General features: G+C 41.0%; 2 protein-coding genes across 2 annotated transcripts in view; one reads left to right on the top strand and one right to left on the bottom strand.

Moving 5' to 3' along the window:
• The window catches only part of stx6 (syntaxin 6), a 7,700-nt gene extending 4,477 nt beyond the window's left edge, over positions 1 to 3,223 (top strand). The window contains exons 7-8 of the mRNA XM_031879646.1: positions 426 to 520; positions 761 to 3,223. Coding sequence (XP_031735506.1) covers positions 426 to 520; positions 761 to 837 — 172 coding nt within the window. The 3' untranslated portion in view covers positions 838 to 3,223. The remainder of the gene's footprint in view (positions 1 to 425; positions 521 to 760) is intronic.
• Positions 3,224 to 4,281: 1,058 nt separating this feature from the next.
• The window catches only part of LOC116401303 (uncharacterized), a 14,644-nt gene continuing 5,254 nt past the window's right edge, over positions 4,282 to 13,671 (bottom strand). The window contains exons 3-4 of the mRNA XM_031879641.1: positions 10,375 to 10,547; positions 4,282 to 5,108 (exon numbers count right to left, since the gene is read on the bottom strand). Coding sequence (XP_031735501.1) covers positions 4,912 to 5,108; positions 10,375 to 10,547 — 370 coding nt within the window. The 3' untranslated portion in view covers positions 4,282 to 4,911. The remainder of the gene's footprint in view (positions 5,109 to 10,374; positions 10,548 to 13,671) is intronic.

Here is a 13,671-nt window from a genome sequence, read left to right as displayed (position 1 = left end):
GGGAGACAACAACAGGGGGTGGGAGACAACAACAGGGGGTGAGGGACAACAACAGGAGGTGAGGGACAACATCAGGAGGTGGGGGACAACATCAGGACGTGGGGGACAACATGAACAGGGAGTGAGGGACAACATGAACAGGGAGTGAGGGACAACATCAGGGGGTGAGGGACAACATCAGAGGGTGGGGGACAACATGAACAGGGGGTGAGGGACAACAACAGGGGGTGGGGGACAACAACAGGGGGTGGGGGACAACATCAGAGGGTGGGGGACAACAACAGGGGGTGGGGGACAACAACAGGGGGTGAGGGAGAAGTTGATTTGGAATTTATAAAAGGAAGTTGCTCACTGGCAGGCCTATGCAGGGTTGGATTTGATTGGTTCCTGGCCACACTTGTTGAGTCTCTGTGTTTTTCCTGCAGGATGTTGGATGACTTCACTCATGAGGTGGACACCACCCAGTCTAGACTGGACAACGTCATGAAGAAACTGGCCAAAGTGTCTCACATGACCAGCGGTAAAGTTTCTAGCAACACATGATGTCACCCTCAGTGTTTCTGCTGGAGAGAAAACAATACAATAGAACAATAAATGAGTTAGTAATTAGTTACTAATACTTGTAGCTTAGTGGATAGTTCTTATCACTTTTTGTTTCTGCAGATTGTGTCTTTACACATTGTGGTCAGTGGTTTAAATTATATGAGTAATGCTTAGTTGATAATTAGTTGATATTCATCAACAGTCTTTATTTCCACAGATCGTCGTCAGTGGTGTGCTATTGGCATATTGCTCACAATCCTCTTTGTGGTCGTCCTCCTCCTGTTCATCCTGTGATTGATGCCTCCTCCGGTCTTAAATCTGTGTCTACTGAGCTCTTCTGAACTTTACTGGACTATCCTGGACTCTGCTGAACTTAATTTCACCCTTACAGACTTTAGTGAACTCTACTGAACTTAAACTCTTCTGGGCTTTTATGAACTATACTGGACTCCACTCGACTTTTATGACTCTACTAAACTCACAGACAGACGTTACTGGACTCCACTCTGTGTACAAGACTTTGCAGGACTTTCTTGGACTCTACTGGACTCTTCTGGATTCTACTGGACTCTTCCGGACTCTACTGGACGTTCTCTTCCTGCTGAGTTGGACAGAAAAGGCACTTTGGTTCTTTGAGTGTTTGACTGTTAAAATCATCGCAGAGGTCAAAGGTCAAAGCAGGTGTAACCATGTTTGATGTGTTTTAATGTTTCATGTTTGTTGTATTTAAAGGGCTGAAAGTAACCATAACAGTTTAATCCCAGTTCGACTCTGAGTTTAGTAACTTCAGTTTAAATACAGTTTATATCAGGTTTAATCCTTTATTAAGTCACTCCAATCCTGGATAAACTAGAGTTACTAAAGGTAACTCTAGTTTAACTCTAGTTTAACTCCACTTTAACTCTAGTTTAACTTTAGTTCAACTCTACTTTAACTGTAATTTAATTTCACTTTAACTTCACTGACTCTAGTTTAACTCCACTTTAACTCTAGTTTAACTCCACTTTAACTCTAGTTTAACACTAGTTCAACTCCACTTTAACTGTAATTTAATTTCACTTTAACTTCACTTTAACTCTAGTTTAACTCTAGTTTAACTCCAATTTTACTTCAGTTTAACTCTACTTTAATCCGAGTTTAAATGTCCAATTTAAAGAAATACTTCACCCGCATAATGACCATTTGTGTATCAGTTACTCACCCTGTGATGTCCTGAATTCTTGAGGAAAATCATCTTTTCCTCGCATGCCTCCACGGTGAATAAAGAACCAAAAAACTGAAAAAGTTCTTGATGGATTAAAGTTTAACAATAGGAAAACTATGTCAAAACATCCGTTAAAAAAAGATCACACAAGTTGTGCAGTATAATCCAAGTCTCATTTATCCAGTTGTATGCTGTACTTCCTAAACACCTGAAGATTAAAACACTCCAGACTCTGATCTCGCACAGACAAGAGATTGACTCTGTTTCAGCAGAAGTGTTTAATTTTTTCAATTCTAACTTAATCTTTTCTCCATTTACACCCAGTTTAACTCTAAACTTGAATTCTATTTTTAACTCGATGTTCTATGTATCAGTTTAATTCTGATTTAATCCTGGTTTAAGTCCAGTTTAACACAGGTTTACTCCTAGTTTAAATACAGTTTATATCAGGTTTAATCCTTTATTAAGTCACTCTAATCCTGGTTAAACTTCAGTTTAACTCTTTTTGATTAGTCTGAGGTTGGAGTTTGTTGGAAAACAATGTAAAAACACTAAAACTTCCTGTTTGTGTTTACATTTTGTGTGTTTTTGTTTTACTGACTGAATCTTTTTATGATGTTTGTATCTTACTTTTAGTTTTTTGTTTGCTGAACCGATCGATCAGCACATTCTGCAGTTTATTGAGTGGATTTTTCTACTGTTTAAATGTTAAACCACACACTTGATGCTTCACAAAAAAAGCTTTTCTAAGATGAACCTCTGGAAGGCTTTTCATGTGAAGGTTAGCGAGCAGGTAACTTCCTGTTTGATATAAATTGGTTGTAATCAAATAATAGGTGAAGAACAAAGCAGACAATCACACCATCAGATTTACGGTACGCGTGACGGTGAAATCTCATGTCTGTTTCCTGTTAATATTTTAATGAAATAAAACCACAGTGTTCAGAACTCTGAAAATATAATTTAGATACAGATACTCTCAAATAGAGATTATAAACACACTTACCTGTGGCTCTTAATCTCAAATTCATTTGAATCTGTTTTAACTCTTCATGAATCCATCTTGTGATTTTCATAATTCAGTATTTTCTATATTTCCTTAGATTTCATATTTGATTATGAATTATTTGTATTAATTTGACTTGACAGATTTCCACAAATGAAGCAGAACGTTTTTCAGGTTCATCTGATGCTACTAATTTGGAAACACAACCATCCATGTTTTTTAGAACTATACTAAATTAACAATAATAATAAAGATAATAATAACCATTCTGTATTTTGTTGTTACATCCTGAATCAGACCGGCAGAAGAGATCAATGACTGAATATCTGCTGAATGAAAGACATCTAGTTTGAAGTTAAACTGTTATTGTTCAATTGTTATTGATTGGTAAATGAAAACATCTGTCTGTCTTTATTATTTCATTTTTTGTGGATAATTTTGTTTCAATAAACTGATGCAGAAAATAACAACAGACTCTGATCTTTAAAATGTTTGCTGCCTGTTTGAAATAAAGAAATGTTTTCATGTACATTTATCATTTATCAGTAGTTTATAAATAATAGATACTTTATAATATAACATAATATAACAAATTGTATTTGTAAGCAGATTTAAGAGTTACTGATGTTTCATAGAAATGGGGTTGTAATAGGGCCTTAAAGATGTCTTTAAATCTGTACACAAATACATTAAGTGTATTATGAATATATTATTAATTGTTCATATGCTGCCTGTAAATACTTATAAATGAAGGGATGGGATTGAATTATTATCTAGTAGCTTTTGTATCTTTGTTGTCATTCTGAAATACTTTATAGTTTGGTTTGTGTTCTGAAGGTTTTTTTCAGGGAATTTGAGTGAAGTTAATATTCTACTAATAAAATAATGACAATGCTTATCTCTTCCAGATATCAATACATGTAAACAAATACAGGCCAACTTTAATACAAACAAATACATGAAAATATAATTTAAATATACAGAGAACCCCTTATATTATATTATATAATTATTATAAAACAAAGCATAATATATAATAACTTTCAATCAATTCACACAAAATTGAAACTGGTCGACTTCCTGTTGGAATTTTATACTATAGAATAGCCCTGAACTGATCTACCTGTAGACCTGAACTGATCTACCTGTAGACCTAAACTGATCTACCTGTAGATCTAAACTGATCCACCTGTAGACCTAAACTGATCTACCTGTAGACCTGAACTGATCTACATGTAGACCTGAACTGATCTACCTGAAGACCTGAACTGATAAAATAAGATAATCCTTTATTAGTCCCGCAGTGGGGACATTTACAGGATCACAGCAGCAAAGTGCACACAAGATACAGAGTAAAAAACAAGAGCAACAGTACTATAAAGAAGTAATAAACAGTAAAGAATATAAACTAAGTAAAACAAGTACAAAAATACCCAATAACTAAATATAACTAAAAATCAAAAAATTATATATACAGACAGAGTATTTTCATTTTTTTGTATTGCACAGTGTAATCATTGCACCAATTTTTAGTGTTGTTAGTGTTGTGTGGTCTACTGGGACCACAGCTGGCTGTGCAGCCTGACAGCAGCAGGAAGGAAGGACCTGCAGTACCTCTCCTTCACACGCCGGGGGTGAACCAGCCGGTGGCTGAAGGAGCTGCACAGAGCTCCCAGGGAGTCCTGCATGGGGTGGGAGGTGTTGTTCATCAGGGATGATAGCTTAGCCATCACCCTCCTGTCTCCCACCACCTCCACCGTATCCAGTGGACACCCTAGCACACCGCTGCCTTCTTGATGAGTTTGTTGAGTCTGTTCCTGTCAGCTATCGAGATGCTGCTGCCCCAACAGACCACTCCATAGAAGATGGCTGATGCGACCACAGAGTCGAAGAAGGTCCTCAGGAGAGCTCCCTGCACTCCAAAAGACCTGAGTCTCCTCAGCAGATAGTCTGGTCTGACCCTTTTAGAAGCAGCTCAGCACTTTGTTGCAGTGTTTGTGGAAGTTGGAGGGAAGTTAATCTTTCAATCCGGTTACCTTTGTTGAAGACATGTTTAAATTTTGGTTGGACCAGGTGATCAGGTGATGGAAGGTCATGTGACGACGCTCAGTGTTGTGGTTATTGTGGTGTTTGTATTTACAGTCAGGCAGTATTGTGGTCACTGTAGAGGCTCCTGCCGGTGTCGGAGCACCCGGATGGTGGCAGAGGTGCTCTGGGTCAGCAGATGGGTCACCTTATCCAGACTGAGACAGGCTACCTTCTCCCCATTCACCTCCAGGATCTCATCTCCAACCGCCAGCAGGCCAGCATACAACTTCTTAGTGCTGCTGTCCACCATGTCCTCCACATATACACCTACAGTACACATGTTATTACACTGTTAACACAGTATTAATACAATGTTAATGCACTATTAGTATCATAAATAAACCACAGAACATGTTTAGGAAAGACAACTCTGATTCTGAAGATCCAGTGTAATCGGATCTGTAGCAGCAGTACCAGAAAGTACCCCCCCACGATGAAACAATACTAGAGGAGGCAACCTCAACTTCTCAACCTTTGAGCGGAGAGATCTTTGCTGTCCGATCTCACCAGTAAAACAGGCTAAATCACAAATTTGATTAAGGTTAGATCAAACCCTGGGCATAACTGATAGGAATCTATATCTCTGTGCTGTTTATATTCAATTCAATTTATTTTGTACAGCCCAAAATCACAAATTTACCTCAGGAGATTCTCTTTGTTTTGAAGATGTTTTTGAAACCCTTCATTCAGAAATCGCCTATTTCCAGGTAAATGTGCTTCTAACTGGAGATCTGAATGGACGAACAGGAATTGAACTTGATATCATCAACCACCTTGTGTTTAGTGCTGTTTACTACATCAACCGTTACACATCAGAACAACCTTCCTCCTGAAGTAAATCAAAGCAGCAGGGAGCTTAATAGTCGGTTCAGAGGACACTCTTTGGGGAGATTCACTTACTTCACAGCTCTTGGGTCTACTGTAGAAGATTATGTAATCCCTGACATGAACCCCTTCCACTCTATTTGGCATGAAGGGCTGTACTACAGACTTCTTCAAAATCATCAATAAACTACAATACATCCAGAACTCAGCTGCCCGTCTGCTCTCCCACTCCCGCACCAGAGACCACATCACCCCAGTCCTTCAAAACCTCCACTGGCTCCCCATACAGCAAAGAATCCAGTTCAAGATTCTCCTCATCACTTATAAAGCCCTCCACAACCTCGCCCCTTCATACCTTTCAGACCTCCTGCACCGTCACACTCCCAACCGCAACCTCAGATCCACCGACGCCAACCTCCTTACCCCCCCTACTCTGTCCAAGCATCGGACCAGGGGGGACAGGGCCTTCTCCGTTGCTGCCCCCTCCCTCTGGAACTCCCTGCCCCAACACCTCAGACATTCTCCATCACTCGCCACTTTCAAAACTGCACTTAAAACTCACCTATTCAAATCTGCTTTTAACCTCTAAAGTCAGTCATGTATGTTTTCTTTCTTACTGTTATGTCGTAGATTTTGTTATTATTATAAATGCTTTATTGTTTCTGTTTTTACCATGTAAAGTGTCTTTGAGTGCCTTTTAAAGCGCTATATAAATAAAATGTATTATTATTATTATTACACTGTGGTATAGGAGGCAAAATGTATGATCTGGTTAAATCAATGTATTTAGAAAATAAGAGTGTTTTAAAATTGGAGACAAACAAACTGAATTCTTCACCCAGAGAAGAGGTGTTGTTCGGGTTGACTTTATTTCATGTGGATATTAATGAACTTGCTGTTAGATAGGCGATAGAGAGGTGAAGAGTCTGTTTAATGCTGACGACCTGCTTCTATTGTCTCCTACTGAACAAGGACGACAACAACAGCTGGACATAGCAGAGAAGTTCTGTCACAAGTGGCCCTGGTAGTCAATATGAAAAACACTAATATCATGGAGAACGAATACCAATTTACCATAAATAACCATTGAACATAGTAGTTGTAGCTACCTTGGTTTAACAGCATCAGGGAGTTTTAACATGGCAGTGATGAATTCAGTTTGATGAATCTTTGTTTTGGACCGACAGTACTTCTGTCAGGATCCAGGATCCCTCTCTGACCCGTTGTGTGTTACTTCTGATTCCCCTGATCTCCTCTCCTCATGTGTTCTGTCATTCCCCTGTTTGTTATTGTGTGCCATGTGCTCTGTGATTGTACTCTGCCTCCAGACACCTCCCATGGCCACACCCCTGATTAGTACACAACTGCGGACACTCCAGCTGATTACCTCCCGCAGGCTGACACACCAGACTCAGATCCCACTAACCATTCCCCTGGCACTATATCAACTCTGGTCCTGCAGTCTGGGGTTGTCAGTTCGTACCGTCTTTCACCCGCTTCAACCCCGTATCAACTTTTGTCTCGAGCGCCTGCCTCCGGTGTCCGCCGGTCCGGGAATCCCCCGTGCCCTCCGTTGTGTTCCAACGGACTTCACATTATATTCTGCCTTGAGTACTGGTCGATCTGCATACTCTCCGGTGTCGAGCCACGGGACATCACACCGTCGATCTGCCTACCCTCCGGTGTCGAGCCATGGAACATCACACCGTCGAGCTGCCTACCCTCCGGTGTCGAGCCACAGGACTCACACCGTCGATCTGCCTGCCCTCCGGTGTCGGACCACGGGCTCCACACCTTCCTGTCCTCTATTCTGGCAAAATGAAATCTGTTATACCGGACTCTGTCTCCTGTGGTCTTGCTATTGGTTCCTAACCGTGAACTCCCGAGAACAACTTCAGTTTAGAAGTACATTATAATCAGGAGAAGCGTTCCTGCATATTTGTGCCAAATGGGATCATAGTCATAAGAGAAGTTTTAAGACCTTCCCAGGTACATTGGCTCTAAAGACATAGGCAATGCTGCTTCCAAAGGACTGAAGGAACCACAGTTGGCTTGGTGGTCCCAGTTTTCTTTGAAAGTCTGAGAAATCACTTAATGCCACGGACCATCTCATGGTTTACTTTTCAAACTGGAAGAGGTTCAAAGTGTCAGTGGCCTGGTTTCTCAGGCTGAAAACAATTCTATTGGAGCTCAGTCGTTGGAGAAAGGATTTGAAGGCCTCTGGAAATGCACAAGCTGGTCAAGTAGAAAGATTGAAGGCCACAATCACAATAACATCTTTATGACGAAGGGCCTACTGGGAGCAGAGCTGGCTATCATTCGATATTGTCAGCAGCAAAGGTTTCAGGATGAAATTTCTTCTCTGTTATCTGTAGAGGGACACAGTTCGATATACAAGCTGGATCCGATTTTGGAAAACAGACTCCTAAGAGATGGAGGAAGGTTCAGCAAAGGAGCAATGCCTTTGGAGGAAAAACATCAACTCATCCTCACCAAAGCTCAGCATGTTTCCATGCCTATCCCAAAAAATAAACTATTGGGGGACAGTGGTTAAAACCATACATTGTCAGCACTGAGAAGGAATATTGGATAAGCAATGGTAACTCGTCAGTGAGGAAACTCATATCTGCATGAAGCTTTTGCAGACGCTACAACAGAAGAGCTATGGAGCAATAGATGGCATATCTTCCAAAAGAGAGAATTATTCTGGATCTACCGCCATTCACCAATGTTGGAGTAGACTATTTTGGACCAGTGGAAATTAGGAAAGGCAGAGCACATGCAAAAGTCAGAGAGAAATTTACCTGCTTGACGAGTAGAGCAGTTTATGTGGAGGTGGCCAACTCACTTGACACTGACACTCTAACTCTCACTGCATTAAATCAGGAGCGGATTCAAGAAGCTCTTTCAACTGGAGTTGAATGGAGTTTTAATCCATCAGCTGGATCTCATTATGGTGGTATTTGGTAGTACATGGTACGCATAGTAAACTGCGTTCTCAATTCAGTCTTGCGTAATGTGGAAGCCATTCTTAATGATCGTCCAATCACGACGTTATCTGTCAATCCAAACGATTTGAAACCTCTCAACAAATCACCTTCTATTAAAGCAAAAGCAGCTTTGCCAACTGGACTTTTTGAACCCTCTGACATGTATGGGACACGTTCAATACATTTCTGATGTGTTTTGGAAGCAATGGGTCCGGGAGTACCTGCCTTTGCCGCAGAAGTGTTTACTCGCTGGTAGTGTTGTATCATTGATCTGTCAGCTCAGATCAATAGGTAAGAATCAACTTTTGTCTAGTCAGGTGTTCCAGTTTTTGAGAACACACAATACAGGCGGCGGCACATTGTAGCTTATTGACATTTGTGTTGACTAAGTGTTCAACTGGAAAGTTTGTTTCTGACTTCAATTCATCAGATAATTCATGAGACACAACAACGTTAATCAGTAGGTCGATTAGCTTCTGAGCGTTAGCCTCTCGACGTATTCGCAGTACCAGAGTCAGGTAGTCCTCCCCCTCTAATGATGGCTAGTAGTATTAGTAGTATTTATATCAGGGGTATTCAGTTAACATTCAACGAGGTCCATTTAGAGAGAATTTCCTCATTAAAGGTCCAGAACATCACAATAATGTCTAACTTGTTCTATGATTTAGTTCCATATATATTAAAGTAGCCAATAGTTGTATTAACATCTGTATGTAGTAAAACAACTGACTGTCAGATCAATTGAATAATATCTCAACAATATTTATTGTCAGTTTTCAAATTGAACTCGATGAATTGTAAATAGTACATAATCTAATAATAAATAAATGTTCTCTCGTTTCAATAAGGGATACATTTAAGAATAAATTACATAATGGAAAGCTTTTGGGAAATGTGCATCTAAAAATCATTTTACTGAATTGTTCTGCAGCTTTAAATTCAGTTCATTCAGGTGTGAAGTGATGTCAACCAAGAAAACATTATATTATATTCTTCATCTTCTAATAATACAAATTTGTGTTCAGGGACTTTATCTGTGGTTAATTAAAGCCACTTGTTTCAGCTCTTTTACATCATTGTTGGGGGAAGTGAATTAATGTGTTAGGATTCTGATCATATTGTTTATTATCTGTGACTTCATTTCAGATGTGAGTGGGTACGTTTGCTAAAAAGAGTTGTGCTTTGTCTCGTATTGTCTTCACATTACCGCTTTTAATAATTGTCACATTCTCTGAACATATGAGACATACTGGTTTTAAACTGGCTGTGTGAAGAATTAACCTATAATAGTCTGTCTATTCTTGGTTAAAGACTCTGGTCTCTCTGACCACTTTTCTCTTTTTGGAGAACGTCATGTAAAATAACTTCTCTGACTCACGTATTATTCTCCTACACTTTGTTCGCTTTCCTTGTGTCTCCTGTGTGTGAATCTCACTTGAGTCGGGAAGTTTATCAGAATACACATATTTGATTGGCTGAGTAGCATCACATGATGTGATTTACAAAGTATGTAATTGGTCAGTGTTTCCTGGACCGCTGTATAAGCCGTAAATGCTGGAAAAGTTGCGGCGGGTAAAATAGAAGCGCTCTGTCAAAATCTAATAATTTTCAATTATCTATCGTTTTTAGGTCCAGGGTCCAGATACAACAGCGTCTGGATCCGGATCCGGACCGCGGTCCACCTATTAGTGACCCCTGATTTACAGTATTGGCAGTACCAGAGTTAGGTCGTCCTCTCCCCCTGCTGATGATGAATCCATATATTTGGCCCTTCGGTCGGCTGACTTCCAACAGAAATGTTCCATCAGAACAAACCTGAAGAACCCGACCGACAGAACGGACTGAAGAGGGACGACTGACGTCCTCGATACTGAGACACCTCTGCAGCAACCTAAGAGATAGAAAAAGAGACAGGCGGTTAGACAGGCGGAGAGTAGTAGCTGTGATTGGTTGATCTGAGGTCATATGGAGGACAGACTATAATGATATGAAACTGTTTTACTGGTCAGCAGCTGGTCTATAGTCAGTAGAACGATCTGTCTTTTTCTTCTGTTCCAACACAAAACTCTCAACTGACGACGACTTCCTCAACTGCAAGAAGGGCGAACCCTGCTGGACAGACAGGAAAAATGCAGGTCAAACAAGAAGAAGGGTTACCCCTAATGGACAGACCTGAAACCAAGCCCCCAAGGATGAGCGACAGGCATTGAACAAAATTTGAGATAGTGGCCAAACGAAAGAATTACAATTCAAACGTCTCTCATGTAATGCCATAGGGGCGACCCCTGATGGCCTGAGAGGAAAACTACAGGTCAAAGAAGGGGAAGAAGAAGATGGGCAACTCATGATGGACAAACAGTAAACATACAGGAAACATACAGGTCAAAGAAGAAGGAGAAGAATGACCCATGACACAGCTCTCACTTTGGTTAAACAAGAACTGGATGGCTCTTAGCAGCGACCCCGGTACTCCGTATTTCCATAGCGCCCCCCACAGGACTCCCAGAGGGACGTAGACTGATATGTAGACTGGATGGGCAAACTCCCATGACCCCTCCAAAAGATCTGCAAGGGTAAAGAGCTGGTCCACTGTTCCACGGCCAGGACGGAATCGACATTGCTCCTCCTGGATCTAAGCCTCCTTTCCAGAACCCTGGAATAAACTTTCCCGGGGAGACAACCAATGCAAAGTGGACCACAAATGTGATCATAGAACTTTGGCCTAGGGTGTTCTGGTACCAAGTATACTTATGTACCGCCCTATTCTCAAACATGGTGTTTGTTATGGCAAATCCATGACCAGCACAATAGTCCAACAACAAAGCACCACTTGGGTTCAGATCAGGCAGTCTGTTCCTTACAATCATCTCCCTCCAGGTTTCTCAATCATTAACCACATGAGTGTTGAAGTCCCCCAGCAGAACTACATATATAAATATACACACACTCACTGGCCACTTTATTAGGTACACCTTGCTAGTACCGGGTTGGACCCCCTTTTGCCTTCAGAACTGCCTTAATTATTCGTAGCATAGATTCAACAAGGTGTTGGAAACATTCCTCAGAGATTTTGGTCCATATTGACATGATAGCATCATGCAGTTGCTGCAGATTTGTCGGCTGCACATCCATGATGAGAATCTCCCGTTCCACCACATCCCAAAGCTGCTCTATTGGATTGAGATGTGGTGACTTGTGGAAGCCATTGGAGTACAGTGAACTCATTGTCATGTTCAAGAAACCAGTTTGAGCTTGTTAGGCTGGCACGCAGCGGCCGGAGTTCGGAAGCAGGAGGACGGACACAGAGAGTACGTGTAAACCAACCAGGTGTTTATTTCACCGACAAAAAACAAACAAATACATGGCATAACTCTTTCAGGGACCACGGGCAGCATGTGGTCCTGGCAGCGACAGCCTAGATGTAATTATGGCAGCCTTATATAGTCTGCCACTAACGAGGACCTCCACATCACTGTACGATAGGCGACTCTGCCCCTTACTCTAAAACACAATCCCCTAATCTACAACAAATACATTCAAATAGATACCTAACATTCTAAGGTCAATTATCTATATGATCTCTATTGTGGTAAGACATCACCATAGATATCATATCCGGCCTGACAGAGGATTTAATTTTCCTACCACCCCTCTAGTAATTACCACATGGTACCTTCCCGGAACTGTAAAATGGTGCTCTTGTAGCCTGGGGACTCTTTTAGGATGAACACTCTGGAGAGGAGACACAGCAGAGGTAAGTGCTTTGAACATGCAGGCTATTTGACAGCACTTTGAATATATTCAATCATTTTAGTTAAAGATAACTAAACCACTAATATGTTTGTCTACAGGCCCGACCTTCAATAATTACTCCTGAGACCATATCAGAACTGTATAATAAACATTCAACTCTCAGTGTGTGAGTCTCTTATTGTTTCAAACAGTCCACAAATGCCTGCAATGGAGTGTCCTTGTCACAGAGATGATTTGAGCTTTGTGACATGGTGCATTATCCTGCTGGCAGTAGCCATCAGAAGATAGTCCACTGTGGTCATAAAGGGGTGGACATGGTCACCAACAATACTCAGATAGGCTGTAGCGTTTAAACCATGCTCAGTTGGTACTAAGGGGCCCAAAGTGTGCCAAGAAAATATCCCCCACACCATTACACCACCACCAGCAGCCTGAACTGTTGATAAAAGGCAGGATGGGTCCATGCTTTCATGTTGTCTACGCCAAATTCTGACCCTACCATCTGAATGTCGCAGCTGAAATCGAGACTCATCAGACCAGGCAATGTTTTTCCAGTCTTCTATTGTCTATTTTGGTGAGCCTGAGCAAATTGTAGCCTCAGTTTCCTGTTCTTGGCTGACAGGAGTGGCACCCGGTGTGGTCTTCTGCTGCTGTAGCCCATCTGCTTCAAGGTTGGCCGTGTTGTGCGTTCAGAGATGTGTTCTGCATACCTTGGTTGTAACGAGTGGTTATTTGAGTTACTGTTGCCTTTCTAGCATCTCCAACCACTCTGCCCATTCTCCTGACATCAACAGGCATTTTCATCCACACAACTGCCACTCACTGGATATTTTCTCTTTTTCGGACCATTCTCTGTAAACCCTAGAGATTGTTATGCGTGAAAATCCCAGTAGATCAGCAGTTTTTGAAATACTCAGACCAGCCCGTCTGGCACCAACAACCATGCCACGTTCAAAGTCACTTTAATCCCCTTTCTTCCTCATTCTGATGCTCGGTTTGAACTTCAGCAAGTCGTCTTCACCACGTATAGATGCCTAAATGCATTGAGTTGCTGCAATGTGATTAGCTGTTGACAAGCAATTGAACAGGTGTGCCTAATAAAGTGGCCGGTGAGTGTATATATTCCCACATTTCAAAAGGCAGGAAATTACAGCAAGGTGAAAATAGAATGACATTTTTTTACTTTGTAAGTATTATATGTATTATATATATATATATATATATATGTATATATATATATGTATATATATGTATATATATAT

Source organism: Anarrhichthys ocellatus, unplaced genomic scaffold (assembly GCF_004355925.1).
Source record: "Anarrhichthys ocellatus isolate YVR2014 unplaced genomic scaffold, GSC_Weel_1.0 scaffold337, whole genome shotgun sequence".
NCBI lineage: Eukaryota > Metazoa > Chordata > Actinopteri > Perciformes > Anarhichadidae > Anarrhichthys > Anarrhichthys ocellatus.
The sequence above is the reverse complement of the archived record's forward strand: the minus strand, read 5'-3'. Positions and strand labels throughout refer to the sequence as shown.